A 21194-nucleotide genomic window follows, 5' to 3' on the forward strand; every position below is an offset into this window, starting at 1 on the left:
TAGAAGATATTTTGAACCAAAAATACCTTGGTGGCTATCCCCCTTGGAGTTATTGTCCGTAAAAAAAAAAGAAATATGGATTTAATTTGGCCAACATATAAAAATCTATTAGAAGTAAAAGAGGGTGAATTAAAATTAAAGGAATATGGAGTAATTAAAAATTATCTAACTAGTTGGTTACAATATTTCCAGGTTTAATCAAGATAAAAAAATTGGAATTGATAAAGAAAAATCTAAATTAGAAGAAATATTATTGGATAAGAAAAAAATATATATAAAAAATTTATACCATATATTGTTAAAATGGGAGACTGAAGAGGAACAAGTTAAGGAAGTTATGGTAAAATGGGGGCAAGATCTGGGGAGACCAATCATGTTTGAAAATTGGGAAAACCTATGGAAGAGAAAATATCAAGATGCAATATAGGTGGCATCTGACGCCAGTGAAGCTAGCCAAGATGTATAAGAATACAAATAATCAATGTTGGCGCTGTAATCAAGAAATTGGTACGTATATTCATATTTGGTGGCAATGTAACGGAATCAAAGCATTTTGGGAAATGGTGTATAAAGAACTCAAGAAAATGATCAAATATTCTTTTAAGAAAAGAGTGGAATTGTTTCTATTAGGTATGATGGACAGAGAGATCAAAGCCAAAGATAGGCGTATTATTATGTATGCGACCGTCTCAGCAAGACTATTAATAGCTAAAAATTGGAAATCTCAAAAGGTACCTGATAAAGAGGATTGGCACTTAAAAATGTTGACATATTATAATTTGGCATCCAAATACGAGGAGTTAAAAGGAATAAATGAGGTAGAGAGAGAGAATTGGAAACCATTTAAAGAATATATGAATGTTGAGAAGGCCGACCTCTTAGTAGAATATTAAAGACCCAAATAATTGATGTAAAGGATAAGGATAGATACTTGGAATTTAAATAAAGTCTATTTTAACTTAAAAAAAAGGAAGCACAAGCTGAACAAAGCTTTATAAGGTTTGCGGTCATCCCCACTTTGAAGCACCACATCTTCCTCCATATTGCTTAGGTTTTTTGAAATTTTAACAGATGTACAATTTATCAAACTCTTACATAGTTTCCTGTTGCAAGTGTATGAAAGTCAGACTGTCATCTTTAAAACACCTGGGAGTGCATCTCATTGAGACTAGCAAGTAGGCATAGCTAGCATTGCACTGTCAGATAATCTGTTACTGATTTGTTTTCCTTACTCTTACATAGGCATGAGCAAGTACTGCCAGCTTTGACACAATGAGCAGGAATGGATGAAGTGGAATGATTCAAACCCATCTTGGATGGCCTGAAGAGTGGCATTAAAGGTAACAAGTAGGGCCTGCAGCAAAAAATATTTTTCTGTACTTTTGCAGACCTTATTATTTCTGTCCTTATTTTGTCCATATAGCCACTGGTACTTATGTCTCGAATTTGCTACTTATTATACCAGCATCTTGGACTTTTTTGTGCTGCTTTGGTATGAGTTAAGAGGGTGTGAGTGTGTTTGTGTGTGTATACACACACACTGCAGACAGTCTTAACTGGCAAACATCTTATAACTTCTGTCAGGTTTGCTTCAAGGGCTTAGCCTTCTATTTCTGAGAATGCTTGGCTAGATGTGACATGGAATCTCCATTATTTGCTTAGGTTGCCTGCCTACAGTTGATCAATGCCCTAATCATTCCACGAGATGAACTTGACTTCAGAGTTCACATGCGTTCTGGACTCCAGCAGATCCTCAAGGTGAGGCGCATCTTTCTTTTCTGCTGCCAGGCTTTTAATTATATTTTTATTATATCTGGTAGATTAATCAGTCACATCCAAATGAATCAACAGCAGTTTGCTGTAATTAATTCGGCTGCAAAGGAACCAGGGTTCAGCTGTGGTTACTTATGCCCAGGCTATTAGTTGTAATTAATTAAACCCAGGCTGCAAACTATCGTGAAATGTTAGACAAACTGAGAATGCCGATATTGCAAATTAAAATCCGGCACTCCCGATTAATCTTCTGAAAAATGCAAACATCTAGGTAGTTACTCTGCCATGCAGCGACTTCAGTGATTGGTTTAGCTATTTAGCTGCTGCTGCCTTACCGCTTCACAACCGTCGATTTTCCACACTTAAAATGGCTGCTGCGCCGGCACACGTGGCCACACACAAGATGGCGACGACAACAAAGGTAAGGCATATTTCACACTTTAAATGGCCACTGCAGCCGACGCACGAGGCCACACTCAAGATGGTGTCGGAAACAAAGAGACAATGCCAGGATCTCAGTAGCCACACTCAAAATGGCCGCCACGCGTGGCCACACACAAGATGGCGGCGAAAAACAAATAATATGAGGAGGATGCTGCAACAACTGGAAACGTTATTAAGGAAGTGTCCATGACAATAGTGCAAGATCGTATAAATGACCAAAGACGCTATAATGCACCAAAACATAATGAGGTTGCTTTTATTTTTCAAAATGATGATGGCAAACCTCCACTAGAAAGAGATCTTCTAATACACTGCAAAGCAATTACAGATGATATACCGGTAAATCAAAGAAAAACACAAAGGATTAGTGTCCTTGACCCCAATCTGGAACCCATGGTTTATCCATTACTCTTCCCTTATGGTGATCAAAGCTGGGGAATTGATATACCTTTGCAACACAGACCTCAAGCGTTACAAAGTTTAACACTTTAGAAAATGCTATCCAATACAGCATGCCAAAACAACTAAGAGAGTTATTTGCGTACATTTATGTATTTGCCTCCCTACAGAACATGAATGATCTTTTTGTAAAATATGAACAGTACCTCACCGAAGATATCGTTCAAAAACATATCCATCACAACGATGAATGCACAATATGCCGTTCTGTCGCGTTACAGGAAATATGTAACATTCTACTACACCATGGGAAGAAATGTGAAGATTTTGGATTACCACCTATAGTACCAAATTCAGACTTACTTGCAGATAACTACAACCAAGTCTTTGAAAAACAAAAAGCAGAAGAAATGACAAGTACATTAAACAAAGAACAAAAAACAGCTTTACAAACAATATTGCAAGCAACTGAAAATGACAACCTTAGCAACCATTGTTTTTTCATAGATGGCCCAGGAGGTAGTGGTAAAACATATCTTTACCAGACCCTGCTCAGCACAATTTGTGGACAAGGAAATATTGCACTACCTGTAGCCTCCACAGGTATAGCAGGAAATATTCTTGAGGGTGGAAGAACATACCACTCCCAATTCAAGTTACCTGTGCCTATAGTTGAGAATACAACATCAAATATATGACTCAATTCTGTTGATGCTGCACGTTTAAGAAATTAAAAAATAGTAATTTGGGATGAATGTAGTATGGCCCCTTCTGTAGCTCTTGCAGTGGTTAGCAGACTGCTCCAAGAAATAATGGACAACAACAAACCGTTTGGAGGAAAAGTATTCTTACTTGGAGGAGATTTCAGGCAAACACTTCCCATGGTACCTCACGGTTACCGGACAAAAATTGTTGAGGCCTGTGTTAAGAATAATAGACTGTGGACTAATTTCCAAGTAATTAAACTTCAAAACAATATACGCTCAGTTGACAATGATTTCAGCAATTGGCTGATCAAAGTTGGCAGTGGTGATGCACCACACATTGACGGTTTGCCTGAAGATATAATTGAAATACCTTCCCAAATTTTATGCACAGGAGATATTGTAAAAGACTTTTTTGGAGACAAAATTCCTGTTACAGATGTCCCTAACTTAGCAAAAAAATCTATTCTTTGTCCAAAGAACTGTGATATAAACTCCATAAATGAAGAGGTGCTTAACATTTTAGAAGGAGAGACATATCTCAGCTCAAACTCAATTGATGACTCAAGTGAGGAAGATATTCAAAACTATCCAATTGAGTTCCTCAATTAATTAACCCCAACAGGTATGCCTAAGCATAAACTCAACCTTAAAGAGGGCGCTATAATTATGCTCCTTAGAAACCTAAACACTAAAAAAGGATTGTGCAGTGGCACATGTCTCATCATTAAACAACTTAAGAACAACCTCATCATTGCTCAAGTAATAACAGGTTCAGCGTAAGGAAACATAGTCTTTATTCCCCGTATGGATTTGGCTCCATCAACAACTGATTTACCGTTTATCTTACGAAGACGGCAATTTCCAGTAACATTAGCCTTTGCCATGACAATTAACAAATCTCAGGGGCAAACCTTGGAAAAAGTTGGAATTCACTTGCCAGAACTGGTATTCAGCCATGGTCAGTTATATGTTGCATTATCAAGAGTAAGGAGTTTTACTGATGTCATGGTGAAGGTCGTAGAAGGTCCTGACCAAGGCAAACTTTTGGAAAACTGTGACAGAATATTCACAAGGAATGTTGTCTATAAAGAAATTTTATAGAAATTCAACATAACCCCCCCCAAAAAACCAAAAACAAATATTAAAAAACTCTACTGATTCTGTATACTTACAATTGTTTGAAAAGGTTTGCACTTAAGCAATATTTACCGTACCTTATTTGTTTTTGTTTACTACATCAAAAAAAAAATTAGAAAAGTGATTTTTTTCACATTCTTCTTCTTTAACATATCTAAACAATAAATACGATAAGATAGAAATCAACTGCATGGTTGTCCACTTTTTTGTACTGGAACAAGTCTGTTTTTAAAAATGTTTGACCACATATGTTCTAGCGCCCGTTAATTTAATGGGCTTAATGTCTAGTAAAGCAAATAATGATTCAGGCACCTGGCTAAAATACATATAACTACATCGTTCAATGTTTCTTGGGATGCACTGCATGTAAGTTAAATCTTCTTAAATTAGGTAGACCAGTCCCTGACCAGACACACATCAGAATCATGGAACTGGAAGGAGCCTTCAAACCCAAAAGTCAGTGCTTTGGGATAAATCACACATTCACATACATAAACATGATCTCTCATCACTTGGTAATTCACAGCTATCCGTGCAAACTGGATGCATTTGAAAGTATTGCATTTCAGTTAATGTCAGGTGATATGAAAGTCTGTATTGTAATGTTTGAACTGGGATGGTTATCTTAAACTTACAGGTCATTACTTGATGATGCATTGCAGTCATCAAATGATGAATGTGCATGCATGAAAATGTCTACACACAGGATTTAAAATATCCTTCACAGATCTCCTAAAGACCCTCTTGTGATGTATTTTTAAACTATCTCATCCTGGCAAATCCTTCTGCCAACAACGTCTGGAATTCAACTCTCTCTAGGAAAGCTAGGAAAGTTTATTAGAAGTGTCTTTCCAACAGTTATATTTGAAACATTTTTTGTTTCATGTAAAGAATGCAATCTCCTTTTTCAGAGAGAGACTTTCAAGATACAGCAGCCTGTCTGTGACAAATCACTCCTCAAATGCCTGGAAAGTGTGTTTGATAACTCAAAGTCCCAACTGTCTATAGAAATGGAGAAAAATGAAAGGCAGCTAACAGGGAAGACCTGATGATTTGAGAAGTCTGCTAAATATCAAATTAAGTTTGGGAATATATTTCAATATTGTTGTGACTGAGAACTTTTGCATGTATATCCTTTGCATCTTTTGTAAACAGGATAAAGGAAACAAACTAATCCTGATGTAAACAGCTAAAACTTCATGTGTTGTAGTGAAACCGTTCAACTCATTGAGGTTTGAAATAACATTTTTTGGAGTTAGTAGATTTGAGAAATTTTTAAATGCTGCTCCCTGTTCTAAGTTTCTAATATGAGGCACTAGAGCAAAGCTTTCTAAACTGTGGGTCATGACACTTTAGTGTGTCAGCTTCAGTGTGTAGGTGTGCCGTGCAAATGCTCCCCGCACTCCTCCCAGGTCTGGAAAAGGATTAGTTTAACTTCTGGTTTGCTAGTAAAACTGTATTACAATGTCATGAAATGATGCATGTCTATAAACTGTGTCACTAACACGAAAGTTTCGAAAGCTCTGCTCCCATCTGCCTGTGTGGGAGCTAGCTGTGGCTGCTCACTGATAAGAGAAAGACACTCTACAGATGTTCTCTGTGCAGAGGACAGTTTCACCACAATTGAACACCAACCAGGCAACTATTTCTCTCTCTATTTGCCACCATTTGCTTATGTGTCACTTATACGCAAGATTGCCTACTTGGCTACTTCAGCCTGTCTCCCCTCCAGATCTCTCAGGCACATTAAATCCAGTAACATAGGCCAAATGGTTCACAGCAACCATACATGCTTGTGTGTTCAACCACACCTTGAGGGTGCCCAGAAACCAGTACAGCCCAGAAATCCAATTAAGCAGTTTATTCAAAAGGTGTATAGAAAAGAAAACAGAGTAAGGAGCAGAGATCAAAATGAAAATAAAACACTACCAGAACGTTGGAGAAGCAACACATGGTTTTTAGAATGCCCTTGTGTTGTTAATTTATCCATTATTTGCCAGTTTGAAACTGAGAATCAATAGTACTTTCTTTACCTTCCAATTTCTGTAAACAATAGCCTGTTGGTTTCCATCAGTGCATTTTTTCTGGGATGTCTCAAAATTAGATATTCAAGCCAATATTGTCCTAGTTTACACCAATGAGGATGAGGCCTTGAGTTTTCACTTGGTCATCGGAAGAAAATGGAATTCCTTTTTGAGGGGAGTGGGGCTGTGCTACTAACACTTTTAATGCTGTTCTCAAGGGATCAGTGAATTGGAAATGTTTTCTTAATGAAGTTTCTCAGCCACTGATCCAATACATTTCAGACACACTTATTATCTGAACCAATGCACACGGGAGCATTGGTCATATATTTTGAAGCCATTATACTCCTGAAAATAGTTGAATTTATCATTACTATAGAGAGATGTTGAACTGGTTCATAGAATCTCAGGAAGATAAGCAGCAGTTTACATGCCGTGTCTACTATATATGGTTCGCCCTGTGTTTTTCGGAGGCCTCTTGAACTGTTGTTATCAAACTTGGCATGAAGGGTTCCCAAGGTAGGCACAGTGGTTTTCGCCAATGTTAGGATAGCAGCTGCCATTCTGAATCAAGATGGCAGTTCAATATATGGTCTGGAGTGACTTTGCCCAAATTTCGGCATGGCATGATAGGTCCAAACTGCACCAATTGCAAACTTGGCATGAGATGGAGGCAGGGTTTTTTTTGGGGGGGGGGGGTGTCAATATTGGACTGCTGGGTGCCATTTTAAATTAAGATGGTGGACAAAAACATACTTTGGCCAGACTTTGCCTGACTTTTGGCATAACAGATCCACACTGTATTGATCTGGTTACCTCTGAAGATACTGTCACCACATCTGAAGCGACACTGCCAAATTTTGTGTGACAGGACCAACCTGTGCTAATTTTGATACCCCTTAAGATATTGTCACCCAACTCAGCATGAGGGTTCCTGAGTGGGAGGTGGTGATCTTCATCTACATTTGGATGCCAAGCACCCATTCTGAAACAAGGTGTTTGACTGAAATATGACTTTGCTCTATTTTTGGTGTGATGGGTCCTAACTGTGCTGATGTGGATGTGCCTTATGTAGATATAATCCCCTTAATAACCCCAGTTTTTATCCTGTCTCTGGTGGTGACCATCTCATGACAAAGCCTAATAAACCCCTTTACAATGAGGTTTTGAAGCCTTCCGAGGGAACTGGTGGCAGCAAAGAACTTAAAGAAACAAGACAGCTACTTCAGGCAAGTGAAGCTGAGGGACCAGGTCCCTGACACTGTGGTAGAGGCAGGATTTCTCCATTAAGATTTTACATTCTTATACAAGACCCTTTTGGGTTAACGTCCTTTCAGCCACAATAACAAAAAGCAATTTTTTTCATGGCAATTTATATTTATGTTGTTTTATGCATACCTCTAAAACCTGTATTTTCTGAAGTGTAATAATTGGATAACCTTTTTAAAAAAATAAAAATAAAACCACTAGCTATGGTACTCTTTCCCAGTTATCTATATTGAATTTATCTAATCATAATACATTTTCATTTATTGCTTTGCTTTCTACTCATCTGTAATTCTTTTCAACTGGTTCTCCACTTCTTGCACAAATGCTGGGAAGCTCTGATCCAAGAGACACAATCGAATGAAACTGCCTAGATCTTCAGCATTCCACTGGGAGTGTTGATATGTAAGAGGAAGCTCTATGTTTGATGTCAACACATACTGCAGAAGCAAGAAGATATGGTCAACTGCTTACAAATAAAATAACAATGCTTTCTACCAATTTGACTCTGCCTAATTTAGTCTTTCTCTTGATGAAATCCAAAGGCATTGGAACAATTTAAGTACTCTTTCAGAATTATCCTTTCCCTATTTACTCAGAATGGCCGCTTACCATCCTCCGGTGAGCACTGGTTGCAGCACCTCCTCTTTCACCTGAATGTGATGCAACATCTTAGTTGGTCTTCCCCCTTGGCCCTTCTTGTGCTTAAGAGCTGCAATATATAGCCTGCTGCAACTAATTCTTATATAGATTATAGACGTATACAGGTATATCTATATACGTATCACTGTGTTCTGTAGTGTTTACAGTGGTGCCCCGCTAGACGAAAATAATTCGTCCCGCGAAAATTTTCGTCTAGCGGGGTTTTCGTCTTGCGGAGCGGCAATGGGAGCCGCGCTCCGCAAAACGAAAAAAAAAAAAAGACGAAATTTTTTCGTCTTGCGAGGCAGCCCCATAGACTTTTTCGTCTAGCGGGGCAGCCTCCCGCTAGACGAATGCTTTCGTCTAGCGAGTTTTTCGTCTAGCGAAGCATTCGTCTAGCGGGGTACCACTGTACTTCCAAATAAGCATGCACAGGATTGAAGCTTTTGTCTTCTAAATATGCTATTAAAAATAATAAACTGCTTAAAATGAAGGAAACATGAGCTGAGAAACTGCATTATGGTCTTCTTATATTGTTTGCTTGTTTGTAATTGTATTTTTATACTGTCTTCTTGGGTGTATGTTTTTTTTGAGGGGGTTGAGTTGGCCTCTCTAGCCCTTTTGTCTCAGGGGCATTCATAAGAATGTGTGGCTCTTTTTTGCCTTTTACTAGGGTGTCTGGTTCCTCTGAGCTGGCAGTTTTGTCTCCCCCTCCAACTGCTCCATTTACTGAGAGCACCAGGTTAACTTAACATAAGATAGGGCAGGGCGATGGCCATCCATAGCCAAACATAATAAAATCTGTGAGCATGTCTAACATTGTCTTTCTCTTTTCAGTGCACCATGTTCTCAAAGCAAGGCAGACAGGTATCTTGCTCACAGTGAGGAGGGGGGCTCTGGAGATGGAGGGGTGATTCTTCCCCTTTTGGCTGCCACCAGTGTTTTGATTTCCCCCTTACTGTGTCTGTGTTGTTATCATCAGTTTCATTATTCTGCTCTGTCAGAGACATTAGATGTCCTGTGCTCAACTATTTACCTTTGCTAGCTCTGCTACAGATGCTCTTTCTTGTGCTTGAGGTTGATTTACAATCTAAAAAGTATTGAAGATAAATTCAATAAAATGTATATTGCCAAAGGAATGAAAATAACAGAAAAATGGAATGAGCATTTTTTCCAGTTTGTGTGATCCAAAATATTTAGAATTTGTGTGCTCCAAAAATTACTAAAATCAGAAGAGCCTTCTAAAGCATCACTCCAGTAGCATGTTTGTATTTCACAGCAGACAGCTGGGGTCAAAGTGACCTGAAATTACCAGTCAGAATCCCATGATATTTGATACCTAAGGGCTATAAAAGTATAAAAAGGTAATCAGAAGAATAGGTAAACATGCATTCCTGGCTGAAGCTCATGGGACAAGAGTTGGCTATTGCTGCAGGGCTAGCCCTTACCATTATGCATGCTGAGACAACCCCATGAGGCGGGATCTATTTTGCTAATCCAGTACTCCTATTTTATAGAAGAAATGTAAACAATACACGAAAGTGAAAGCAGTACTTTTCCGTTCCTTCTGTCAACCCACCCTCTACATACACCCCATCACCTTACAATGTGCTCCGTTGGTAAATTTTGCTCAGCATCTTTCATCTGACGCTCATTATCTAGCAGCAGGCTGTGAACTGGTTGCAATTCCTGTCTTGCTGCATCCATTACTTGAACTGGAACATAATCAGCAAGCTTCTGCACACAGTTATTGCAGTGCTCCTCTGCCTGTGTTTTGGAGTCTCCAATAAACTGAACACGAAACATACGGTGTTTGCTCTATTTCAAAGTCACAAAAGAGAAAATGAAACTAACTTTCCAGATCCTTAATTTAATTCATGCTGCCTGCCTGTTGGGAATCCCATCCCTGCCACTAAAAATATTTAGGTACACCAATAAAGGGGTCCAGGAGACAGTGCCTGTCCTGATACCCAGACGGGAGCTAACTAGCCATGGCACGGCTCCTGAGTGGAAGTTCTGGACGGAATGCTCTGATCTGATGTGTATGTCATAAGGCAGGTGTCCCAGCTAGGTCATCCTTTTTTTTCAATTTGGATCAAAGCTGGTTTGAGGAAAAATACATCAAAACACAGTATTCCATAAGAAACAACAGACTCGGGTGTGGGGAGTCTTTTTGGCTCACACTCTGATGGGTGGGATACTGATTAAAACTTACTGCATTGATTTGAATAGAACTTAAATGTAACTTGCTTTTTCCAACCTCAGAGCTTCTTTTTCAGGTATTTATTTTTTAAAAATCAGTGTGGTGTTTAATGTGACTATATTAAGCCCTTTATCAAAAACACTGTAGGCTGCTTCATATGGTCATTTTTGCCATACCAATAATTACCAGTCACACAACTTTAAGAAGTAAAGTATTTTGTGAATGGTGATTGTTGCAACAGTATTCACAGCTGGCACAATTCTTTAGCAAGGTCTTCAGATATATAAAAAATAGGACTTGAATATATACATAAATGTGACATCTGAATAAGTACATCAAAATATTACATCTAAGTAAATGATTTTTCTTGAGTGTACCAAATGGCATGTAGGAACTCCAAATTGTATTTTTAATAAAATAAAATAAAACCACTTCTAATAGATGTGGTTATAAACCTTTTCCAAAGCATGTAATCCTATTATTTCCATGTTTCTTTGGCCTAAAGCTGTCAGGAAGGTAGATTTATAATCAGGCAGCAGGAAACCAGAGTACAGAAATTATGAAGCATTCCCCCCCCCCCATATAGCATCTGATAGCATTCTTCAGTAAGTGCATTCTTCAGCAATAAATGCAGTAGTTCCAGACCTGTGCAAACTGTCACATTTTCTGTGGTACTGTGGATGGTAAGGAAGGAGGGGCCTACCAGGCAAAATACAGCACAAAACAGAAGGGTTTTCTTTAAACTGGATTTTATGTGCACATAATCTTAAAATGTCAACAAAATAGATGTGTAAGGACAGGGCCGTCTCGTCATAGGGGCTGGGTGGTGCAGTGCACCAGGGCGCCAGGCCCCCCAGGGGCGCCCCCGCGAGCCCGCCGGCATACCGGGCGCCCCCTCCCCAACCCACGCCCGCCCCCATGGGGGCGGGCGGGCGCTCGCACGCCGGCAGGCAAGCTACAAGCCGGCTGCCCTCTAGAGCCCCAGCTGGAGCGCTGGGAAGGGCGCGCAAAGCCCTGCGCCGCTCCAGCGCCACGCGCCTCATCCCCCGCTCGCCCACCTCCCTCCCGCGCTGGCTGCCCCTCGGGGGATGAGGGGCGTGGCGCTGGAGCGGCGCAGGGCTTTGCACGCCCTTCCCAGCGCTCCAGCTGGGGCTCCGGAGGGCAGCCGGCTTGCAGCGCCACGCCCCTCATCCCCCGCTCGGCCACCCCCCCTCCCGAGGGGCGGCCAGCGCGGGAGGGACATGGGCAGAGAGGCGGCCCACCGGGGGCGCCGAGGGATCGTCGCGCCAGGGCGCCCGATCCCTTTAAGACGGCTCTGTGTAAGGAGCACACACATACCTGGAACTATTCAACGTTTATTAAGTGAAAATAATTAAAAGTATAGAATAACGAGGGGAAAGTAATCTAGACAACTGTGTCAGAGAACACCAAAAAGAGAAATATATAAAAACATGGTAAGAATTTTGAAGCCTGAAACAGCATACCTTTGTTTTTGAACCAAACAACATGCAATCTGCATTTCTAACTATCTTCAGCCATTGAGAAGCATCGATTAAAGAAAAACCTTCCTGGGGGGGAAAAACATGGCTCAATTTATCTACAGAAAAAGCTCTGAAGCAGGAATACAGTTTACAGCCTATTTCAAGGGCTATCTGATCCAAGTCCAGCCTAAAGATAAAGAACCATAAGAAGGAAGAGTAGGGGCCTTGAAGTTGCCCATAAACAATTAACAGTTTGACAGGTGCATTAGCATATATACAGTAATGATTGGGAATGTTCTGCAGGGATGTTGGATTTTTTTAAAAAGTGTATTAGAAGGTAGCAGAAAATACTCTCCTCAAAAGAAAGAAAAAACCCCAAATAGCAGCAACAAACTTCATTGTTTCATTTTGGAATTATTGTTCAATCACACATGCTGTTGTTGTCTTTCTCTGAGTGGAGAAAATAGGAGCTTGCAGGGTGAGCCTGCGAGCCACTTTGCACACTCAAGAGACATCTAAATGTTAAATATTTTTATTTCTTTGGCAAACTACTGAGATCAAAGCCATCAATGAGGGATTCATTTTTAAAGTGGAAGGGAAATCTTTCAAACAAGGAGTTTCCTGCACTATGTGGGGAAAGTAGGCTGCAAGTTATGTTTGACTTAAATAATTTCATTTTCCTCCCTGGTTTATTCTCACCTCTATTACATTTTGGATGGTAAGCTCTTTGGGGCAGGGACCTGTTATCTTATACTCGATAATGTACCATGCACACTGATGGTACAATAATAATACTGGCAAGCACGGCAATCACTATCATTGTCATGGGTCTGGAGATCAAAGTGTATTCAGAGGGGTCAGAGCCCTTAAATGGTTATAGTATCCTGGGGTGGGTGGCTAGGGCATTATTCTGTTTAATTTTGTATTCCAGCTAAAATTTAGCCCATCCAGTGTGGGAATATACCTTGCAGGTGCGCTTGCACCTGAGGTTATTTATGTTTGTTTGTGATTATTTGTGCTTAATTTTACTGTATCCTTCCACCTGGAAGGAAAGGTTGCAACAGGATCCAGCAGGCGATTCACTGCTTGGATCCATCTGCAGGGCAAAAAGGCTCCAACTTTGAATTTCAGTTAATCTTCTTCCCGCCCAATTTAGGGCAGCAACACAATTGTAATTGGTTGTTGTATTGATTATGATGTTGGTTACTCACTCAATAAATAGCTGCCTCTCCCTGTTTGTGGTGTGGAGAAAGCCGAGGAGTAAGCACGAGAACATCATTGCGTGACAAGCCCAGTTGCAAACAGAAAGCGAAACCAACCACATAGGGCAGCGGTAGGCTCCTCCACCAGACTGCAGTCTCAGTTGTTTTATTTTCACTTTTCTTTTAAAAAGTCTTTTATTTGGCCGTTTAGTTTTGGCTGCCTTTTTAGCTTAGTTTTCCTCTTCGGAACCTTTTTGGACCAGACAGACGCTTGCAACCATTCACGAGGCGGAATCTTCATGGAATCACAAACTCAACCCTCAGATTGCAGCCAGCGGAACCCTTTTTTCACGGCGCGGTGGGAGCGGGCTCCAGGATTACCGGCCGTCCCATCCACAGGCTGCCCCACAACCGGTGCCCCGTGTGAGGCTACACGTGAGGCATCGGTTGCAACAATCCCCACAATCCAGATCAGGACCATGACATTGGGGGGACTTTCTGTAAATTCTATTTTGCAGCTGGATGTAAATTACAGACGCTATGGCTAAAATATCCAGCCAACTTTGTTTTTTTCTCCTGCACCCCCTAATCTGCTGGCCGCCACCCCCTCCCAAGTGCTTGAAAGCTTTCTCACTGTTTTGTGATACTGGGTTTGTCCTAATAAATTATTGCCCAACTGTGAACTTTTAATTGTACTACTGTATGTGGCTTTCTTTGCATTTTGTGCAAATTTGAAAGCATCTAGCAAAGTTCTTACACTTGGAAACCATTTAAGCAGTGCTTAGTAAAACCAATTTAACATTCCTACAATGAACACTGTGAAACTGAAGGAATAATTTCAATGGACACAATTACTTATGAAAATGAATACTCACCATTACTTCCTTTCCTCTGGAAATGAAGAAATGGCCGGAAATAACTATGGTAAGAACAAGGAAGCCGGATTCCTTGTTTGATTCCAAAACCTTATTTATAATGACAATGAAAAAAGACAATGTGTATGAGCAATTTATCTTTTGCTTCAAAGCAGCTATTTTTACAACATATATGAATTACTTAAATCTATTTGTGCCTATTGTAAGAAACAATAGTAGTTTTATTCCTTTTGTGTGTAGAAGCAAGTAAGAAATAAATGGAAAGCTTCTCTTATTTAGGTCACACAGCCTTTCGTAAATCACGAGAGGTGCTTAGAGATGAAAGTCTGCTCCAAAATCATGCTGGAAACTTGCACTTCAATGCTAGGTATTTCACAGAATGGTGTAAGGAACAAAACTCTGAAACTAAAAACAAGTTGAAATCTAAATAGGGCTTGATAGGTTTACCATCAAATGCTAAGCAGTAGCACATGTAGGACCTTCAACCAGTGCTATTTTTCTAGAAAAAGAGGTGCCGGAACTCACCATGAACACCTCCCTCTTTCCCTTACAATGGTGCTCACCTGAGAGGTGCTGGAACTGAGTTGCTATGAGTTCCCACTGAAAAACCCCTGCCTACAATAAAAGTAGATTATAGACACTGGCAGTAGACCAGCAGGGTACAACATCGATTTCAGTCACAGTGATGATCTCGATTCCCATTAAATACACACACCAAAACCCAAATCAATGCATGGAAAGGCCTTCAGCCACAGTGACACTCTGCCCCTCTCTCTGCCGAGCAGTGGCAGGAGCCCATGGAGTTCCAAGCACACAAACAGGGTTTGTGTCCCTTTGGAGAATGAAATACATGGAGAATGTCATGCATGGATGGCATTATTTTATTGACATACAGGGTCCTCCATCTAGGCTCAGCTAAATTAAGCTTACCTTCCAAGAGCCTGAGCAACTGCCTGATGTTCCAGGTATGAACGTGCCATAACGTCTCAGCATCCATTCTGCAGCGTTAAGGCAGGAAGCAGCATCCCGTGACTGTTCTGTTTCGGGAATTTGGCCTGGCAGTGGTTGCTCTACTTCAGAGCATGAAGCTGGATCACAACTGACCCACCCAAGGCTGCCTGTCGCCATCTTCTAGGCTACAGTCACTTGAGAGGAAACCACAAAATGGGGGAACCTACCAAAATCAACACGATTGTAAGATTTAGGCAATGGTCCAATGAAGCCTGTTTTCCATCCTAATACAGGAGGGGCCACAGTAGTGACTTTAGCCCACATTCTTATAAAGTCTGGGACTAGTAGACCCAGTTTGAGTTGCACAACTCAAACTGATTAATTTTTTGTTCTATATATTTAAACAATCCCGAAGTTTGAGACATAAGTTGGAATTTGCCTGTAAGGTTTCGATACCTATCCTCTCTGGATTAAAGAAATAAAAGGATTACAAAACTGAGAAAAACTTGATGAGAACAGGATGGAATAATACCAGGAAAAAGCAGATTCGTCCATATAGTGGTGAACTTTTAAAATTCAATGGCTGGATACATTGGTTTGAGTATGCTTGTTTTAAGGGGACAGCAACTAATATTCATTTGTCAATGTTCTCAAGGAAATATGTTCTGCCTTTCTCTGACATAATGGGCTGTTTGCTATTGTTGCCCATGCCCAATACAACACTATGAAGACAGCTGTGGGGAAATACCTTGAGCCAGATGATCAGCCTTGAAATTCCTATTTTAAAATGGTCAAACGAGGAGATACATGGACTGAAAATTAAAGAGGATTTTGAATGGAAGAATCTTGGGAAAAGTGGACTGTGCTGTTAAGAAGTAAAAGGAAAACATCTAGCGAAAGAGAACTATTAGGTTCTACTGTACATTAGATGTCAAATCCACCTGTTTTAATCTAAGGATGAGCAAGCTAATAACTAACTGTAGGTCACTTGGCACACGACAAAATTTATGTATAATATTTTGACAGCATGGATAAAACAAAACTATACTTGATTGATTTGCATTAAATTATAACTCAGTGCTTTCTTGCCATGCTCTCCTTTTGATGCTACTTTCTATAAGAAAATGAAATGAAAATATCCTTTTGAAATGCGTATTAAGTCAACAAGCTACAATTACAGAACTTTATCTTCTGGTGTTCTCTAACACAACGAGTTTATGTAACCACAGCCATCATTAAAATTCTCCTAAAACCTTCTCAAATGTTTTTCTTGTTAAGGGTCACATATCATTTTTGTTTAGCCAACTTGTTATAATTTTGAGAGACTTCAAGTACAAACAAGGAGGTAATATAAGTTATTGCTGTCCATATAAGCCGCCACCACCCAGAAAGTCACTTCTCTCTCCTCTTCCCCACCCTATTTTGTTTGAAAGTCTGTCATGGCAGAAATTATGTGCAAGGTATTACCAAACTCTGTGAATACCCTTTGTGATATTCAAATTGTAGATCAAGGCCCCAATTCAGTTTGAAGAAAAGAGCACAATGGCAGTGTGCCCAAATATCAACAAACAGCAGGCCTTCAGTGCAACTGTGTATTTGAATGATTGCTTCACATGTGCAACTGCATTGCCTCATGCGGGGGGGGGGGGGGTTGTTGGGTTTATTTTTGACTATTATTTACAAACACACACCACAATTCTATTGTCAGATTAAAGTTGTATGCTGCCTTCTTATAACAAAAATAGGCTTCTCACTGGGTTTAGAATACAATAATGGCAAAACAGATTAACAACAGAAATCATAATTATAGAAGAGCTGCCTCATAGAAAGAAAAAAGCAGTCAGGAGCTGAGGCACTTGGTTAGGCCTTGGGTGGGTATTCTTAGAAAATATGCCTCCCCCAAATTAAAACTGCCAGTGATCTGGATCCCTCCCCAGCAGTTTCCCATATTTTGTCTCACAGGCCTGAACTAACATCCATTCACAGAACCTGTGCAATTTCCTCAGCCGAGGAAGCCTAAGAGATGAGGGCCTGCATCCAGTCAAAAAGCCTCCTGAAAATATGAACAGTGGCTTGACAAGACAGGCTCTTAAAGGAGCACAAGAGAAGTCACCCTCAAAGGCAACCTCTTTATTCTGTCTGTGGGTTAGATACTGTAAGAACTCAGAAGGGATGGTGTTAAGATATTGATTTTTAAGATTTTCCAAACAACTGTTTGAAAAAGCAGACTGGAATCCTTTGTATTCCCTTGCTTCTTGTAATGTTTAGCTTCCCCAACACATCCCAACTGTTTCATCCCTGTCCTTAACACAGATTATTTACGTTCTATTTCTATGCCTTTCGCCTTTCAAATATTTCTTCAGTCATATACATTTTTGGTTTGTCTGTAGTAAATGTAGGGGTGTAGTGTCCTGGGGAAAGTTATGGTGTTTCCAGATAGGGGCTTAATATTGCATAAAGCATTGTTGAGGCATCACAAATACAAAATCTAGAAGTATGGAATTGTTAACCATTTTTAAAGAAGGGTAAGTAGACCTTTGTTATAAAGAACTAATTTCTTGTAATAGCAGCATTCCTGCTAGTGGCATGAATGGGGAGGGCTGGAAACAGCAAGTAGAAAAACTGGGATCGACTGTCCTGAATGGAGAAGGGAGGAAATGGGTTTATGATTTAGTGTCCCCCAGTCGTGTAGCTGGGGGGGGGGCGGCGCATTGGGTGGCATTTACGTTGGGGGCAACACGCCGGAGCCCAAAGTGACACCCAACTCCAGGGCGTCCCAGAGCACGGCGCACCACTCCCCAAAGCAGTGCAGCCTGGGGCTATGCTTGCAGGGCAAGGGCACTGAGCTGCTGAGGGTGGCTGAGACGGACACAACTGGGACGTCCTGGCCCCATAGCACACCCGAGCCACATTGTCCTTGCTAGGAGTGATGCGGTGGCTCGGACACCTGCGCTCAGGCACTTTGATCTCAGTAGTGCGCCCTGGCCCACAGGTGGCTTGCCTTGCACCCCAGCGGCTAGCTATGCCGCTGGTGTCCCCTAAAATTACTGGGTTTTGCTTCTTTTGTTATCTTTCCTCCCCACTATTCCCACAACATCACTTCTTTTGAAGCATTCCTATCTGTGCCCAATCCTATGCATGTTTACTCAGAAGTGTGTCCCATTGCAATCTATATATATATAAATGTTCCCATTGCGTGCGTGCGTGACACCACCTTGCTCCGTAACCACTGGACCAAATCTCATCAAATTAGTACAAAGCGTAGCATGACCATCAAGGAAGGATCTGGCATCATAAAAATTTAAAAAACCACACCTGTCATGTCTAAAATATAGAATAAAGGGGGGTAAATGGCGTGCCTATTATACCTCACCAGCAAAAGGAATGAAGACTCCAACAGCATCCAATAGAAAGGCGGATTGCCTGTTGACGTCATCGGACCTGCGCCAAAAAGAAAACCCCGTCCACCATTTTATAACTGCCATCTGTTAGCACCCAAGGACTTTCTGACACAAACTGCTTAGTGGAAATGTGGAAAAAAGATGGAGCAGGAGGCAGGGCAGTTGCGGAAGAGAGGGGGGAGGAAAAAAATGCGGGAGCAAAATAAGCCGAAGGCTGTCTGAGAGGTCACAGTGAGTAAGACCGGCTTTGAGGGGATTTTGTCGCTGGGGTGCGTAATTTTGAGACTGGGATGGGGCAGAATGCTCTTTTTAATGGCGTAGAACATGGGGCCAGTTAATCGTGAGGAGGGGGGTCTTTGTGGGGGGGTGCGCTTTTACAGTAAAAAAAAGCCAGAGCAAGGCCCGCATTAGGCCTCCATAAAGTGCCCAGTGCCCTCAATTAAAATGGCCGCTGCACACTCACAGGCATTTTAAAATTTCCCAAGTGCCCTCACCTAAAATGGCCGTTCGCATGATGAACACACACAGTCCCAAGTGATCAATACCACCGGACTGGCCCCTTGCTGACTCCTACTCTACAGGGACAGGGAAGAACAAAAACAGGAGCTTCCAGAATACTTTCGGGGTCAGAATTTTAAAAAGCAAAAAACCCCACAGCAATGCGTGGCCAGGCAGCTAGTTAATAATAATATTCAGTGAGGTTATGTATAGAGGATTTGCCACCTCAGTTGGGTTTAAGGGTTCGCCTACTAATTTTCTGCTATGCACTTATTTGTGTTAGCCTTTAGCTTTCCTCCCAAGGAGTTCAGAGTTCTCCCTCTCTTCAACTTACCCTCACAACAATCAGGTATATAAGTTGAGAGCCAGCTAGCAAGGGGATTCTTTTCATAAATTTGTAATTAATGCTACGAAGAAAAATGGGTTTGAAACTGGCCAGATTGGGAATATGGATGAAGTCCTGCTAACCTTTGATGTGCCATCTAAAAGGGCTGTTGATCTGAAAGGTGCCAAAACTATCACCATGAAAGCATCTGGACATTAGAAAACCCATTACATGGCTGTGTTGTCTTGCTGTGCAGACGGCACCCAATTGCCACCCATGTTAATTTTCAAAAGGAAAACATTTCCAAAAGAAATTATTCCAAGAGTTGTTGTACATATTCATGAGAAAGGATGGATGGACGAAAATGGAATGAGAGTATGGGTTGAAAAAGTGTGGTCCAAACATCCTGGAGTGTGGGAATATGCTACGGCGCCTCCCCATGCACGGCTGTTATCTCTCCGATCTTTTGCTGCCGCGCGCGGGGGAGAAAAGAGGATCCGGCCGGAGTCAGAGCCGGGATCCCTCCACACCTCTACAAGCGTGCCAGAAAAGCCTCTGTTAACGGTTTTTGTTTTACTTTCCCACCCGGAAGGGCTTGTCTTGCAGGTTTGTGATTGGTTATTGATATGTTGTTACATTGTTCAAATGTTTAAATGGCCCCTGCCTCGGTTGGAGCAGTTGGGAGAGCTCACAACGAGTGACTAAACTTGAACCATAGACTGCAGTCTCTTTTGTTTGGCCATCTTTCTTGCTTTCGGCCGCACCTTATACTTTACTTCTTGCTCTGTCTATCCTTTCCTATCTGGAAACCTTTGGAACAACTAAACCTTCAGAACCTTCAGGAACTCACGAGAACTCACAACCATCAACTCACAGCAAACCTTCAGATCATAGCCAGCGGACCTTCTCACGATGTAGTGGGAGCAGGTTTCTCCAGGATTACTCGTTGTCCCATCTGCTGGCTATCCCCACACTGGAGGTCTTCTGAAAAAACCTGCCTTATTAGTACTTGACCAGTTTAGAGCACATATTAGCGAAACTACCAAAAAGTGCTTTAAAGAAGTGAAGACTCAGCTAGATGTAATTCCTGGAGGTCTTACCAGCCAGTTGCAACCTCTCAACATTTCCATCAACAAGCCATTTAAGGTCTTTATGCGTGAAGAGTGGAACAAATGGATGGCTGCTGGTAATCATGATCTGACACCTACTGAATAAATGAAGAGGCCCACTATCACTCAAGTTTGTGAATGGGTGAAAACATCATGGCACTTGGTAAAGGAGGAAATCGTCCAGCGTCCAGTCATTTAAAAAATGTGGCATTAGCAATGCTTTGGATGGAAACGAAGATGGTATCTTATATGAAGATAGCAAAGAAAGTGATGTCAGTTATTGTGAGCAACTGAGCTTCATAAATTCTGACTCTAGCAATGATGAGTTCTTGTGGTTCACAGAAGTCTAGAAGAGTACTCGAACCTTAAAGTCTCTCTTCATTTGTAAATAACAGTGATGATGGTTCTTAATGCCACTGTTGACTGTTGTTCACTGTACATGGTTGAAATATTATTCGGATATATCGGTAGTTTATTAGTTTAGTATAACATTTGATGCAGAATTTTTTTTCTTGTTTTCCTCCTCTAAAAACTAGGTGCGTCTTATGGTGTGCAGAAAGAATGAAAAGGAAGTATCCACACTGGCTGAAAGCATCCTGAAGAAGTTTACTCAAGCCTGAGAACTGGGGAAAGGATCTGGAGTGGAAGCATTCTTGGTTCCTCCATTCCCTGTACTGAGATGGGCCTCTTGATAAATTCTAGATTGCATGTGTGAAAGGCAGTATAAGATACAGAGACCACTAAATTTAAGGCTGCC

General features: G+C 41.1%; 1 protein-coding gene across 1 annotated transcript; it reads right to left on the bottom strand.

Moving 5' to 3' along the window:
* Positions 1 to 7962: 7962 nt before the first annotated feature.
* REC114 (REC114 meiotic recombination protein) lies at positions 7963 to 20522 on the bottom strand. Its single transcript, XM_033160835.1, has 9 exons — positions 20429 to 20522; positions 20240 to 20336; positions 17079 to 17243; positions 15084 to 15252; positions 14154 to 14243; positions 12080 to 12163; positions 9998 to 10210; positions 9429 to 9482; positions 7963 to 8190 (listed from the first exon to the last, which is right to left on the bottom strand). The coding sequence occupies exons 1-9, from the start codon at positions 20520 to 20522 to the stop codon at positions 8029 to 8031; spliced, it is 1128 nt and encodes a 375-aa protein (XP_033016726.1). The 3' UTR covers positions 7963 to 8028.
* Between the last annotated feature and the right edge of the window lie 672 nt (positions 20523 to 21194).

The sequence above is a fragment of the Lacerta agilis genome, chromosome 9 (assembly GCF_009819535.1).
Source record: "Lacerta agilis isolate rLacAgi1 chromosome 9, rLacAgi1.pri, whole genome shotgun sequence".
Lineage (NCBI taxonomy): Eukaryota > Metazoa > Chordata > Lepidosauria > Squamata > Lacertidae > Lacerta > Lacerta agilis.

Bases quoted from the DNA above. Each gene is read 5' to 3' on its own strand.
- REC114 (XM_033160835.1), bottom strand. From the start codon at position 20,522: ATGATTACCAGCAGCCATCCATTTGTTCCACTCTTCACGCATAAAGAC. The intron at 12,164-14,153 runs GTGAGTATTCAT...TTTCCCCCCCAG, and splicing joins CCAGAGGAAAGGAAGTAATG to GAAGGTTTTTCTTTAATCGA. The intron at 10,211-12,079 runs GTATGCTGTTTC...ACTTTGAAATAG, and splicing joins TGTTTGGTTCAAAAACAAAG to AGCAAACACCGTATGTTTCG.